We start from the raw sequence: 15,119 nt of genomic DNA, 5'->3' as shown, positions 1-15,119 counted from the left end.
CACAGCTGGGTACAGGTTTATTGTGGCACTGGAGGTGAAAGGGGGCCGGTGTGGCCAGCACCGGTGTGCTGTGGTGGTGGAGGGAGTGGGGTGGGAGGATGGGGGGGTGGGGCAGGGCCCAGGGAACCCCAGGCTCGGGCCAGGAACCAGGGTTAAGGCAACCATTGCCAGCCCTACCCAGAAATGCCGGGCCATGACTCCAAGCCCCTCAGGCTAGGGGCCACCGCGGCAGCTGTGGGCAGAAGGGGCTCACACATGAGAGAAGGCATGGCTCTTGCAGAGAGGCCTGTCTTTCTTGGAGTAGAAGGTCTTTCCTTCCAGGTTGATCTGACATATCTAAGGACAGCAAAGGCCCAGTCACATGGGGTTGGGGGCAGCAGGAGAGGCCCCTTCCCAACTTCTCCTGCATCTCCCGGGGAGCGAACAGAGGGCCGGGGGGCTTGGGGCTGAGTTCGAGGGGCGGGGCTCTCACCGCGCAGACGAAGCAGGTGTCATGCCAGCTGAAGCCCAGGGCCTCCAGGAAGCGGTCCCCAGCGTCGATCTTGAAGTCACAGCCATGGCATTTTGTGCCAAACATCTTCTCATAGTCTGAGAATGGGGGCAGAGAGAAAGAGGACCTGGATTCATGCCTGCCCCATGCACCATCCCTCCTCACCCTCACTGGCCAGTGGGTACCTCGCTCGCAATAGGGCACGCCCTCCTCCATGTAGAAGGCCCTGTTCCGGATGGGCATCTTGCAGGCAGCACAGGTAAAGCAGTGCACGTGCCAGGTCATCTTCAGGGCGTGCATGATCTCCTGGAAGGAGGTCCCAGTCACTCGCCAGGCTCAGGCCCCTCCCGCCCTGCCCTGGGTCACAGGAACACAGGACGGCTGGTCGCAAGCCCTGTTCCTTCTCACGGTAAACACTACATCTAACTGTTCAGGACTCCCATACCTCCATCTCCAACTCCAAGGTCTCTGAGTGGACGACCACTGCGCCTTCAGACTTGCCACGTCCAGCACTCAGTTCCTGATTCCCTCACCCCAAACCTCTCCTCCCACAGCCATCCCCATCACATGGATGGCAACTCCATTCTCCTGTCTGCTGCACCCAAACACACCCTCCTCTCACAGCCCACACCAGGTCCACCAGGAAATCCAGTGGGGCCCACCCAGAAGGCACATCCAGATTCTGAGTGCTTCTCACAGCCTCCCTGAAGCGAGGTAAGCCACGGCCATCTGGCCCGTGGGACCACACACAACTGGCCTACAAGCTCCTCTCTCTGATCCCAGCTGCCACAGCAGGCCCCTGCAACCCAAGACAGGCCATATCCCCCTGCATGAAACCCTGTACTACTTCCCATTGCTCCTAGCAAGAGCCAAGCCCCATGCTGAGGCTGGAGGCCAGCAGGTCTGACCTCGTTCCCGCCCGTCTCCTCCACTGCTCTCCCTTGCGTTCTCACCTTGCCTCTGCACACTGGCCTCTTGCCCAAAACTGGCACACCAGGCACGCTCCTGTCCTTGACACCGGCTGTACCCTCTGCCTGGACTGCTCTGCCCCAGATATCTCAAGGCTCACCCCTCACCCCCTTCAAGTTTCTGCTCGAATGCAGTCTTCTCCACAAGGGCCCACTCTGACCACACCAGCAGCAGCCAGCTGCCTTCCCTGCACCACGCCTCAGCACTTGTCGCTCTGCTCTTTCCTGTTTTCCGTAACATGATCTAACATTACTTCCAGACAACCTACTTACTGCGCTTATTGCTTACAGTCTGCCTCTCCCCTCTTCTTCCAGCCAAAATGTAAGGCCCAAAAGGGCAGGAAGCATCAACTGTTTTGTTAGCTGATCTATCCCCACAGTGCCTGGCCCTTTGTGGGTGAGTCGACTGGGCTCCGCAGGAGGTGGGAGGGGGCAGAGGCACAAGGGGCTGAGCTCTCCCTGGGCTGGGCTGTTCATCCCTAGGACCCTCGGGGCCAGCCAGGGCCAGCAGTATTGACATCTGGAGCAGGCAGAGGGCAGCATGGGGCCTCAAGGCGGTATGAGGGTCCGAGATGTGTGGGTTTGGCCAGACCTTGACCTTCTCAAGTCTTGGTTTCTTCCCTTGTGAACCGGGAAGCTAATCCCAGCCTCGTGAGGCTGTTATGAGGATAGCCCTGAGTTTATATCCAGGGATCCCAGATCCAATCACTGCAAGGGCCAAGTGGGGACTGTGTCACACGGAGGAGCAACTCTTCTTCTGGGAGCAGTACTACTGGTTCATTCAGGAATGCCTGCCTGGCTCAGGCTGAAATCTAGGTGTCAAAGAGAAATCTGGGCGCAGTGGCTCACGTCTGTAATCCCAGTGCTTTGGGAGGCCAAGGTGGGAGGATCGCTCGAGGCCAGGAGTTCGAGACCAACCTGGGCAACATTGCAAAACCTCATCTCTACAAAAAGATTTAAAAATCTGCTGAGCATGCTGGTGGGCACCTCTAGTCCTAGCTATTTGGGAGGCTGAGGTGTGAGGATCCTCTGAGCCCAGGAGATCAAGGCTGCAGTGAGCAGTGATCATGCCACTGCACTCCAGCCTGGGCAACAGAGCAAGACCCTATCATTATACATAAAGAAATAAAAAGCAGGAGATCTCACTTTCCGTCTGCCTCCCAAGTAGCTGGGACCACAGGTGCATGCCACCACACTTGGCTAATTTTCTAATTTTTTTTTTGTAGAAACAGGGGTCTTGCTATGTTGCCCATGCTGATCTTGAACTCCTGGGCTCAAGCAGTCCTCCCACCTCGGCCTCCCAAAGTGCTGGGATTACAGGCATGAGCCGCCGCATCATGCAGGCAACTCTTCGGATGTTTTCAATTGGTGGCTACTGATTTTAAAATGAAACAGTGTGGGCCAAGCAAGACATAAGTGTGGGTGACATGTAGCTTTCGGATGGTGCGTTTCTGCCCTCCACAACACCTGTACCCCATCTTACATCTACCTTGCAACTGTGCTGGCCCTAGCATAGTGCCACCCTTCTCTTTAGTGAGGCCCAGAGAGAGCAACTAGCCCCTGCTCACACAGTCAGTAGATCACATACACAGGTTTTGTGCCCATGTCTGGCTGGCTCTTCTCACTGTCTGGCGTTGCCTGTTTTAGAGGAGCAGACAAGGTCACAGTGAAGGGACTTGGGCTTTGGGCTGGTGGGAGAGGGGGCTCTACCAGGGGTGTGGGCTGGTAGGGCGGGAGCCCAAGGCTGGGAGGCAGATTTCTCTTTCTTTTTTTCTTTTTTTTTGAGACAAGAGTCTCGCTCTGTCGCCCAGGCTGGAGTGCAGTGGCGCGATCTTGGCTCACTGCAAGCTCTGCCTCCCAGGTTCACGCCATTCTCCTGCCTCAGCCTCCCGAGTAGCTGGGACTACAGGCGCCCGCCACCATGCCCGGCTAATTTTTTGTATTTTTAGTAGAGATGGGGTTTCACCGTGTTAGCCAGGATGGTCTCAATCTCCTGACCTCGTGATCCGCCCGTCTCAGCCTCCCAAAGTGCTAGGATTACAGGTGTGAGCCATCGTGCCTGGCCTTTTTTTTTCTTTTTTTTGCTGTCTCCCAGGCTGGAATGCAGTGGCACGATCTTGGCTCACTGCAACCTCCACCTCTCAAGATCAAGCGATTCTCCTGCCTCAGCCTCCCGAGTAGCTGGGACTACAGGTGCGCCAGCACACCCAGCTAATTTTTGTATTTTTAGTAGAGACAGGGTTTCACCATATTGGCCAGGCTGGTCGTGAACTCCTGACCTCAGGTGATCTGCCCACCTCGACCTCCCAAAGTGCTGGGATACAAGCATCAGCCACTGCACTCAGCCATTCTCCCATTCTTGCCTACTGATGGAACCCCCAATTTTGCTGGACACATGGGTGCTCAAAATAAAGACTGTATTTCCCAGCCTCCGTTGCCACTGGGTGTGGTCATGTGACTGAGTTCTGACCAACAGAATGGAAGCAGAGGTTCAGGTGGCAGCATCCTCTAAGGATGGACGCCATGGGGCTCTGTCCCCTTTCTTCTCCTTCCAACTTCCTGCTGGCTGGAAGGTGGGCATTTTGGCAGAGGCTGAAGTGTCATCTTGCACTATGAGTGGTAAGTAAGCAGGTGCTGCAAACAGTCAAGCAACAAGGCGGAGCCTGGGTCCACCAGATCAGTCCCAGACCACCCACCCTTGGATGTTTTTAGATGAGAAATAAGCCACCATTATTTTGAGTTTCCCACTGCTCGTGGTCAAGGTAAACCTCACTAATATGAACATTACCACACAGAGCTCTCTGACTACCCCTGGCAGCCCTGGCTCTGGATCCAGAAATAAAGAGGAAGCATGAGACAGAGCAGCTTCACCGTGTCAAGTTGGCCGTTCTGTCATTTCACCAGGGCAGGGAGAGCCCAAAGTGGGAGTCAGGAGGGCCCAGGGCTTCTCCTGGCTTGGTCCTCATGCTCTTTGCAGCCTTGGGCGGTTTCTGAGCAGGAACATGGTCATTTGTTAAGAGCATCCTGACTAATGCAGGGTGAGGCCAGTACAGCAGCCCATTTATTAGGCTGGTAAGGACCCGGAGGGCTTACTCGGGGAGAGACCCAGACTGAGGGTTTCCCAGCAGCCCTCCTTCCCACTGACAGGCTTGGGACCACCTCCCCGCCAGCCAGCCCTACTCACGCCTGTAATCTTCTTCTTGCACTTGGCGCAGCTGGGTGCATAGCGCACGTCATAGCATGGTGGGCAGAAAATGGCGCCCTTCTCCTCAAAGAAGCCACCCTCTTCCAGGACCTTCCCACACTGGCTACACACAAACTCCTCCGGGTGGTACGCATGGCCCAGCGCCACCAGGTAGCGGCCCCTGCAGGGAGGTGAGAGCAGTGAGAGGGAGCGCACGCAGAGAGGTGGGGGTCTTGGCCCCCTTCAGGTTGACTGACCACCCACCAGGAGGCCTTGGGAGGGAGAGTTCATTCTCCCCATTTTCCACATAGGGTAGAAGACAGGCTTGGAAAATGACCGTGGCAGCCATGAAGCTTGCAGAGCCAGCCCGCCACACTGAACTGCTGGTGACAGGAGAGGCAGTTTTAGAGCAGGGAGGACCCCGGGAGGAAGGGCTGACGACTGGAGCCTCATAAAAGCTGAGCTGCCCCTGGGCAAACCCTGGAGCTGCCCTGTCCTGCTGGCCTGCCTGTTCTACCTGGCAAGAGCTGATAGAGTCAGCTGGGCTCGGTGGCTCACACCTGTAGTCCCAGCACTTTGGGAGGCCGAGGCAGGCCTGAGATCACCTGAGGTGAGGAGTTCGAGACCAGCCTGGCCAACATGGTGAAACCGTCTCTACTAAAAATACAAAATTAGCCGGGCGTGGTGGTGGGTGCCTGTAATCCCAGCTACTCAGGAGGCTGAGGCAGGAGAATCTCTTGAACCCAGGAGGCAGAGGTTGCAGTGAGCCGAGATCGCGCCACTGCATGCCAACCTGGGCGACAGAGTGAGACTCTGTCTCAAAAAAAAAAAAAAAGAGCTGACAGAGTCGAGAGCAGGCCAGGCCTGACGACTACGAAGGCTCTAGAATCTGGCATGCTGATGCTGGGGGGTGTTTGATGCTGCTTGGCCCCACGGGGCAGTGCACAGAGGGAGTGGCTTCAGGCCTGTATGCTCTGAGAGCAGAGGGAGACAGAGAGCAGGAGGGAGGGGCAGAGGCGCTGGGAGGGGGCAGGCCCCTCTTTGCCCAGAGAGCAGCAAAGGAAGGGGTGCAGCTTCAGCCTATGGTTGGCCCTTCGGCCATTTCGCCACGGCAGATGCTGCTAGCAGTTGTTGTGGGTGGGCTGGGATAGGTAGTGTGGGATTAAGAATCGGAGGACCCAGCCGAGGTCCCTACTCCTACTCCAGCTGGGAACTGAATCCTTATTCCCCCCAGTTGCGGCTGAGGCAAGACGGGTAGGCAGACAGGTGGGGCTGGGCTGCAGCATGGGAGAGCCAGGGTTGGACGGGAACAGGCCACCCACCGGATGACCTTGTGGCACTGGTGACACACGGGAGTCTTGCCGTTGTTGCTGCCCCCTCCTGGCACCCCTCCGGCAGCTGCCTGCACAATGGAGGTGCGGCTCTGCAGCGGCGTGGGCGTGGCCGGCTGGCTGTGCCGGGTCAGCACTGTGCTCGTTTTGTCCGGGGCATAGCGCTCGGCAAACGCAGGGTCCACAGCCCAGGGCGGGCGGCTGGTAGGGCTGGGGGCGGTAGGGCCTGCCAGGGAAAGTGGCTCTAAAGGGGTGCCCAGAGACCCCAAAGGACGGGGGTGGAGCCCCAGGCAGTTGAGAGAAGCCCACCACCCCCAAGCCCCTGGAGGCTGCCCACCCTTGCCCAGGCCCGAGCCCACTCCCTCTCACCAGGCCAGGTCTCCTGGGGTGTAGATGAGGCTGGGGCTGGGGCTTCTGTCCTGGGCACCTGGCTGCAAGATCTGCCATTCAAGGCCCTGCATGGCTGAGCTTCCTGGCATGGCCCCACCCCCCAACCTGGGTCCTGCTGGCCCCATAGGAGATGCCTGGGGGCATGGAAACTGCCGAGTTGGATTCCAGGTCCCACTGGGGTAGGGATGGGAAGGGCAGCTTCTCCTAGCAACGTCCAGTTAGCTGGTGTGTGGTCTCTAGTGGGAGACGAGGCAGGGCTCCCGCTTCTGAGGCAGCTCCCGGGAATCCCCTCATGCCAGGAAGCCATCTGTGATGGCAGGGCAGGCCCCTTTGCCAGGTACCCCCTCCCACTGAAAACGAGGACGGCAGGGCCCAAACTGAGTCCGAACCACAAAACACCCCCACACCCCAAATGCAAACCAGGTCCACAAAGATAGAAGACAGGCAGAGCAAGCAGGGCTGAGAATGTTTATTCCATGCCCAAGGCAGCACAGACCTGGCAGACAGCAGTACCACAGGGCAAAGAGGGAAGGCAGTGTCAGATGAATCCAGGTGGGTGGCCAGGGCCAGGCCGGCAGGAGGCTCAGGCCAGGGGCAGGAAAGGGGGGAGGGGGGAGGTAGGCAGAAGCTGGAGGCACTAAGGGGGTGCCCTGGGCAGGAGGAACAGAAAGAGGGAGGCAGAGAGGGCAGCCGGCTGGAGAGGGCCGGGCTACGACTGCACGTTGAGCACGTGGGCAGAGCGCTGGTGGTGCCAGTCCCGGAGGCGGGTGTAGCGTGGGCTCTGCAGCTCCAGGACATACTTTTCCCTGAGGGGCAGAGAGAGAGGGAGGAAGAAGTGGAAGGAAGGAGAGATGGAAGGGAGGCAGGGAGGGAGGATGGAAGGAAGGAGGGAGGGAAGGAATGAAAGAAGGAAGGAGGAAGGGAGGGAAGGAAGGAAGGAAGGAAGGAAGGAAGGAAGAGAAAATTGAGAGCCCCAGCTGGGAGCCTCAGGAGTAGACACAGGGCAGTAGCTGGAATGGAAGAGGCAGGAGGTGAGAGAGGGGCTGCTGCCCGTCCCTGTACCTTGATTTCTTCAGGTGCTCCTCATCCGGGTCTTGCACTGAGAGGGCAGAGGCAGGCATTGACCAAAAAAGACACAGGGTCAGGGCTCACGCCTGGTCTGGGGGCGAGGAGAGTACCCCCTGCCCTGGGCTGGCACTTACTGAACTCGGTGCCTGTGAGGTGGGCAAGGATGCGGAAGGAACGCGACTGGCCTGTCCCCGGCCGCGGCCGCCAGTCCTCCGTGTTCTCCATCAGCCGCTGCTTGCTGGCGTCTGGGACCAGCGGTCGGAGCGGCTGTCTGTGGGGAGGGTGTGGCTCAGAACCCCACACTGGGGGTGGGCGGTGGGGGCAGCCCCTCCCAGGATTTGGTGCATGTGGGTTTGGGTTACAGTGATGGGAGGGAGTGGGTAAGGGTGAGGCCAGGAGCCCTGCTGGGCGGGTAGGTGAGAGGACAGGAGGGCGAAGTGGAGAGGAGGGCAGCCAGGGTGGGGAGGGGCCGCCACCCAGAGTGCCAAAAGGAAGAAGAAAGGCACAGGCAGAGGGGGCTCACTGACTTGTCAGGGGTCTGCACCTGTGAAGGAAATAAGACAGATAGACAGATAAAGGAACAAACGGACAGACACAGGAGAGGAAGAAAGACGGGGAGGGGTCAGAACAGCCGGGGACGAGGCGGCACTGAGTGTCTGGGGCTCAGCTGGCCCGACACCACAACCCAACCCCCCGCCGCCAGCAGGGGGCGCGGCCTCATTCAGAGACCCCTCCCCAGGGCGGTGCCCTGCAAGGCGCCAGCCTCGGGAGGGGCCCTGTGCTTGCAGCCCCACCCCGGCCGCCAGGGGTCGCTGCCGCACGGTTCCGCCGGACTGGGGCGCAGCACAGACTGAGCAGCAGCGGGCAGCGGGCGTGGGGCCACAGGGGGCCTGATGGCGTGGGCGTGGGCGTGGGCGCGGGCGGGCAGGGGCCGACGTACCCATTCTGCTGCGGGGCGCTGTCAGCGGGCGGGGGCGCCCCAAAGGGCCGGGCCGTCTTGTTGAGGGAGACGCTGGGTGCAAAGGTGTACCGCGGAGGGTCCGCGGCGGGGGCGGAGGCCTGGGCAGAGACACAGCCGGGCAGGGCGGGCGGGCAGGATAGGGTGGGGGCCTGGGTGGAAGTGGGGCGCCTGCAGCAGAGGACAGCGGCAGCTCCAGCCCCCCACCCCCACCCCCCACATCTGTCTGGAGGCTACGGGGAGAGGACGACTCAGGTTTCAAGGGGCCCATTTGGGAGTGGCGATCTCAGTCCACGCACGACCGAGGGCTGACCGAGTGCGGGCGAGCACGCAGCGCCGGCGGCGGGAGGCAGCAGGCGGACAGACAGGCGGACATGCGTGGTGCCAGGACCGTGCGGCAGCCCCTGGCTCAACTCCAGGGCCCTAGACCCGCCTTAGCTCCGGTTTCTGCCCTCCACTCCCGGCCAGGGATTGGGGTACCGAGAATGCGCCAGGAGGGCGAGCAGGCCTGGCCGTCCAAGCCCACACCGCCCACCGCCCGGATGTCCCGGCCAGCCTCGTACCTTCTGCGGTTTGCTCTGAACCGGCTGGGCTCTGGAGGAGAAGGAAAGCGTGACAGCGGGCCGGGCCCGCAGGGATGCCCACTGCCAGCGCCGGGCACCCATCCATGCCCACCCGCATACCTGCTGAGGCCCAGGCTGAGGCGCTCCCCACAGGCCCGGATCTTGTTCTGAGCTTCGATGTGTGTGAGGCTACCCGCATTCTCGCCATCGATGCTCAGCACCCAGTCACCCACGGCCACTCCGGCCTGCGCCGCTTTGCCTCCAGGAGTGAGCTGTGGAGAGAGAAGCAAAGTGACCGAGGCCCCGGACCCTGCAGACCCAAGCCAGGCTGACGGTGGTAACACTGCCCCACTCAAAGCTGCCCCACTTCCAGAACCCAGAGAGCTCTTCATTCAACATAATTCTAGGCAGCTGCTGGGCACTAAAGCAACCCAGGAGGTGGTGGCGCTCACCTGAGCTTCACAATTTCCCCAGTCACACTGCTTATCTATTCACCGCCACGACCCTCTCCCTCAGGTGGTGCTCACCCGAGCTTCCCCAGTCACCATGCTTATCTATTCACCGCCACCACCCTCCCCCACAGTCCAGAAATTGCTATGATGTCCACAAACAGCCACGCTCAGTCTAAAGCCCAAGTTTTTCAGGAGGACCATTGCCTTTTGAGACTCCTGCTGGCCTCCTGCCCAGGCCACTCCACCTACCAGATATGCCCTCTGGCCCATGCAGGGGGCAGCTTCCTCCCTGAAACCACCGGGGGCTCTTATGGACCTCTTACCCCCCAGCACCCTGTCAGGGGCCATCTACAGGGGTCTGCTGGGACCCTTTGAGAGCCAGGGACAGGCCCTGTTATCTCCCGCTTCCCTGTGAACACTGCCTGAATGGGACCTAAGTTGACAGCTGGGGCTTCATAGGCCATACATGGCTGTCACTCCCAAGCCCTCGATTGCCAACTTCCCCTGACCCCAAACCTTCAGGCTCTTGAGCTGGGAGTCCCTGGTTCCTGTGGCAATGAGTAGAGACAGTAGGCTGGGAGAAATGGCTGCCACCAGCATGAGCTGAGACCATCAGGAATGACTTCGAGGAAGCGGTGGGCCTCGGTAAAGGAGAATGGGGTGTGCTGCCTAGCGGGTGAGAGTTCACTTACAATGGCTTTGAATGCCAGGGGAAGGGACCAGGACTTGGCTTTGAGGGTAGAGGGGCCACTGGCAGTTTTAATGTCTGGGATTGGGTAGCTCCCAGGCCCTGAGAGGGTGACCCTGATAAACCCCTTCCAGGCCTCTAGCCCAGCCCCAGCAACACAGGCAGGGCAGCTTGACTGGGTCCGAGCCCAAGGGACCACCCAGCCGTCTAGCAAGAGGCCTAGCACTGCGTCAAGTAGGCTTTTGTGAGGCAGTGCTGGAAGACAATTTCACTGGGTGGGGGGGATCGGGGGGTCCAGGCTGCCAGTGGCCCCAGGAGGCTCCTCAGGTGGGTCAGTGCACAGACTGAGCTGAGGCAGGGAGGAGGGAGGCAAGAGGTTTCAGAGAGATGTCAGAGGGCAGGGCAGCCAGGCACAGAGCTTGACAGCACCGGGAAAAGAAAGGCGAGCTGGGCTCAACATGACCTCTTGCTTGCGTAGGAGATCAGAAGGCTAAGAGAGCTCAGTGGCCCCTTCCTCACTCGCTAAATAAGAAGAGTTGCTTCAGTTTACTGAGCACCAAGTATGCTACATATTGACACTGAATCTTCCAACAACCTTGTGGAGTAATCTGGGATTTTACCCATTTTCCACTTGCAAATGTACACAGAGAGGTTAAACAACTTGCCTCAAGTCACCCAGCTAGTAAGAGGCAGGGCCAGGAAGTCTCTGACCCTAAGGCTCCACCACTGTGGGCCACCTCTGCTGAGCATGGGGGCCCAACTGAGGGGTCAGCCCACCGGGAGACACCCTGAGCCACTCCTCACCTTTAGTCCAATCCAACTAAATCAACCCCTTATACTGTGTGTGAGAAAGCGACACCCCAGAGGGGAAGTGACTTACTCAAGGTCATGGTGAGTCAGTACAAGGGAAACCTGGCCCAGCCACTCCCTGCCCACAGGGCTGGCTCCTGGGAGCTGTGGGCTGAGCCCGAAGTGGGGGTCTTGGGGTGCAGCTAGCTGGCTCCTGGAGAGGGGGTGGGGGGCGGGGACGGCTTCCCTTCCTAGAGTGAGGAGGGCAGGAAGCACAGAGGATGAGGGGTGTTCAGAGCGTGGGGAGGGCAGCAGGAGAGCAGCAGACAGCGCTGGGCGGGTGGCTGGAGAGAGGCAGGGAGGGGCTCAGGCTAGGGGCAGGGTAAGGCCAGAGGAACCAAGGAGAGAAAAAGCCAGGGGGCTGGACCCTGCATGAGGTGGGGGTGAGTCAGCCTGAGCAGCCCAGCCCCCCAGTCCCAGACGTTACCTCATCTCCCAGGCCTGGGCCCACAGCCAGCCCTCGCCCCTCCCACCTCCCTCCATTCTGGGGTCAGGGGAGCGGGAGGGGGCTGGCCTAACTCAGAAAAGCCCACCTCACCCACCCACGTGGGCCCAGGTCCAACTCCAGGGCTAGGATCAGCTAGTGGCCCCGCCCACATGCCGGGGATGCTGACCAGGGAGCTGGAGCCCGGAGTGCCCCCAACAGGCCATATCTGAAAGTCATCTCTATCAGGGAAGAAACTGAGGTTCAGTCTGCCCAGACACACTGGGCCAGCACTTTCCCAGGGAGCAGGACGTCAGGTAGGTTTCAGGGCTGTGTGAGGGTTATGTAGGGGGATGTGTGTGATAGGGCAACCACCGCCTCACTACCCTGCTGGCGGGGCAGGTTCCAGGAGAACGCCACGAAACGACCTCTGAGAAGAGCACTGCTGGCCTGCCCACCCTAACCCCCACGCCCAGCTCCTACAGACAGACTCCAGCTTCAGCCCCTCCTCAGGCCACGACCCTCTGGGCCCCTCCAGGCCGGGCTTGCCTTGGGCTTCCTGACAACAGCTGCCTGCCCACCCGGCGCCTGGGTGGGTCTCTCCGGGCAGGCGGATATAGGGGCAGGAAGTCCCCACCCCCTCCTGACCCCCAGGCCAGTCAGAGATGCCAGCCCACAGGCTGGCCTCACCCACTCTGGGCAGGCAATTTGTTGTGTCTCACAACTGGACCATACAGCTGGAGCTGCAGCCTGGTGACTAGCTGAGAGGCCCACCAGTGGGGTCCAGGGGGCCAGGCCTAGGCCAGCCCTTTTCAGCTCTGCAGACTGCAGCCACTGTTGGCCATCCCAGCGTGGGGCTGCATTCTTGGGCTTATAAGGCAATCCCCCTGCTACAGGGAGGAGCCAGCCTCCAGCTCCACCCCCACCAGGGCAGGCTCTTGGAAGCTGAAGTTAAGCCCCTAGAACGGAGCCCTGTCCTACACTTCTGCTTGGGGTCAAAAGCCACCCACCACATCCTGAATGGGAACAGTGGATGCGGATCCTTACATAGGCTGGGGAGAGACCCCTTCTACCCACAAAAAATGCACGCCATGCTGTGCCTCAATTCCAATCCTTGCTTCACCATGGACTCGATGAGCGAGCCCGGCCACCTCTCCATGAGTTCTTCTCTCATCTGGAAAAACAGGATGAGGATTGCTATTCCCTGGGCAGCAGTGAGGTTGAAGTGAAATCCTATAGTCACAGTGTCCTGCCTGGGGCCTGGCTCCAAGCATTGCCACCTCAAGTTTAGATACCTCCTGAAATGTTAGGCTCCCGTCCTGCACAATGAGCCTCCCTCCAGCCCTCAGAGGTGGCCACAGGAGCTTGAGTGCAGGGCTGGAGAAGCCTGGGTGCTCCCTCCCAGTATCCACCTCATTGGGAGTCCTTGTGGCAGGCAGGTACCACTACATCTCTGGACCTAGACATCTCCTGGCCTGCTGGCCCCTGACCAGCTCCTGTTAGGACTCCCCCCATCACCCTCTGGAGACCTGAGCACCGAAAGACCGCTGGGGGAGCCTCCTCCCCAAACCTAGGCTCACCCGGGAAATGGAGAGGGGCACATTGAAGTCCTTGCCCCCTTGCAGCCGGAAGCCCCAAGGTGCTGGCCCCTCCAGCACCACCTTGAAGGAATCCATGATGCCGGCTCCTGAGAGGAGAGAAGAGAAGGTGAGTGGCCAGCATGATGGGCGGGCAGGCAGGCAGGCCGGCCCAGCTCAAGATACCGGCCTTGGACAGGGGCCAGGCAGGCACGGGCAGCCCCCGAGCACACCCAAGCCATAGTAGGCAGGTGTTTCGTCAGGCTGGGCTGGGCTGGTGGCTGGCGGACCTCACTTTGGAAAGACAGGAGCAGCCTCCCTCCCCTTGGGACTGGAACGGTGAGGGGTGCCTGAATCCAGGCTTGAGGTTCTTCGCAACCAGGGGTGGGCCGAGGGACTAAACTGGCACGGCGTCCCCCCAAGCCAGCCTGGAGCCTCGGGCGGCCGGGTGAGTCAGGGGCCGGCTCTCCTCTCCCCCGCCCCCAGGTCCGGGCAGGCAGGCCGCGGCTGGAGACTGCTCGGACTATATAAGGCGTGTAAGCTGACACTGTGCGGAGAGCCAGCGGAGGGAGCACATGGGGGCTTGGGACGCGAGGGGGAGGGGAGGGAAGGGAAGGGAGGTGGCTGCAGCGGATCCTCCTAGCCATTCCGGGACCAGTCGAGGCTGCTGGGAGCCAGGGCGGGACCCTTGGGTGCTGAAGAAGGGGAAGGCGGGAGTGGGGTGCGGCCCCTGTGGAGACAGATGGGGGCTGGGACCCTAAAGCATAGCTTGGAGGGGGATCTTTCCCCGAGCCCAGTGGGGGGTGGTGCCTCCCACACAGAACTGCTCCCACACCGACGTGACTCAGTTTCCCCCTAGTCCCCCGCCCAGGCCCCATGCATTAGACTGGCCCCGGCCGCAGGAAACGGCGCAGGCGCCAATCGGCCCAGCCGCAGCCGGCTTAGCGGCAGGAAGGCGGGGGCGGGGGCGGAGGCAGGGGCCAGGGCCAGCGGGAAGAAGCACAGCCTGGACCACGACCCCCAGTGCCCTTTGTGGTCCTCAGCAGGTCCCGGGCGCCCGCCTGGTCCAGCCCAAGACGCCCCGCGCGGTCGTCGATACCTGCTTGGCCCGGCCAGGGCGCTGCTCTGCGTCGAGCTCCGGGGAGCCTCGTTGGGATCGGCCGCCAGTGTTCTGACCCCGCCCCCGCAGCCACCCTCCACTTTGAGCGCGCGAACGGGGGCGGGGCACCAGGCCACGCCCTCGTCGCGACCACGCCCACTAGACTCTCTCCGCTAGTGGAAAGCCCCACCCAGCTCTTCGGTCCCGCCCAATCACCAAGTCCCATCGGGCTTCCAGCTGAGAGGCCTCGCAGACCCGGGTCCTGCAGCGGGGCGGAGTCGGGACGGGGCCGGGGCTGCCTGTCGCCTCCTTAGGGAGGCGCTGCCTTTCCCAGTCCCTCGCACCGCCGGCTGGCGGAGGGAGAGGAAAGCGGACCTTCAAACCAGACCGACCTGGGCCCTAGTAGTCTCTGAACCTTAGTTTGCTACTCCGAAAAATGGGATGATCATACTTGCCTCGCAGGGCTGCCGGGAGGATCGGTATCGTAGGCGCAACCCTTGGGGACTGCAGAATCTCTAAATGAGAGGGGCTGGGGGAGACAAGTCGAGGTGGGGAAGTTGAGGGAGACAGGGGCGTTTAAAGCTAGATTTGCGCAACGCTCTACCGAAGGCAGGAAAACAGGGCAGGAGCGGACGCCGGGGGTCCCTGGCCTGCAGGCCTTGCCCTCGCTCGCATCCCTGCAACCCCGAGCCGATCCGCGCACCGTCGGAAGCGCCGCGTCCCGCTCCACCTTGGCCAGAGCGGACTGCGCCGCCTGGGAGGCGTCCTCGGAGTCCCGGCCCCGCGTTCAGCCCGGGCACTAGGGCCGGCAGCGCGGACACTGAGCGCATGCGGGTATCAGGGTGAGGGAAGGGGCGTCCACCCTCCACTCGCTTGGTGGTCCCGGCCCATCAGCTCCTCCTAGGACATGGTCGCTGCAGTTCTCCCCTCTCCATCCGCAGTCATCACGCCTACCCTGTTCTGCACAAACCGCCTCTCCAACTACTACCCTTTAATTGTCCTCTTGAGAGTAACGTTCCTCCAGGGAGTTGCCGGTTTATCGCGTCTCCACTTGCTTTCCTTCAGTTATCTATTGAAG

The 15,119-nt window shown here is 60.9% G+C and overlaps 1 protein-coding gene across 23 annotated transcripts; it reads right to left on the bottom strand.

The window, feature by feature from the left end:
• PDLIM7 (PDZ and LIM domain 7) lies at positions 1 to 14,109 on the bottom strand. 23 transcript variants are annotated; one of them, XM_063724416.1, is made up of 14 exons: positions 14,042 to 14,109; positions 12,946 to 13,052; positions 9,073 to 9,224; positions 8,953 to 8,983; positions 8,372 to 8,541; positions 7,955 to 7,975; positions 7,566 to 7,702; positions 7,426 to 7,462; positions 6,343 to 6,599; positions 5,965 to 6,199; positions 4,643 to 4,823; positions 676 to 796; positions 473 to 588; positions 1 to 336 (listed from the first exon to the last, which is right to left on the bottom strand). In XM_063724416.1, exons 2-14 carry the CDS (start codon positions 13,039 to 13,041, stop codon positions 250 to 252), a joined length of 1,641 nt encoding a protein of 546 aa, XP_063580486.1. In that variant the 5' UTR covers positions 13,042 to 13,052; positions 14,042 to 14,109; the 3' UTR covers positions 1 to 249. The 23 variants fall into 23 exon arrangements, with proteins under 23 accessions (XP_063580486.1, XP_024102782.1, XP_063580489.1 ...); XM_024247014.3 differs by having other exon boundaries at positions 6,343 to 6,404; XM_063724419.1 differs by having other exon boundaries at positions 8,372 to 8,490.
• Positions 14,110 to 15,119: the final 1,010 nt, after the last annotated feature.

The sequence above is a fragment of the Pongo abelii genome, chromosome 4 (genome assembly GCF_028885655.2).
Source record: "Pongo abelii isolate AG06213 chromosome 4, NHGRI_mPonAbe1-v2.0_pri, whole genome shotgun sequence".
Lineage (NCBI taxonomy): Eukaryota > Metazoa > Chordata > Mammalia > Primates > Hominidae > Pongo > Pongo abelii.
The sequence above is the reverse complement of the archived record's forward strand: the minus strand, read 5'-3'. Positions and strand labels throughout refer to the sequence as shown.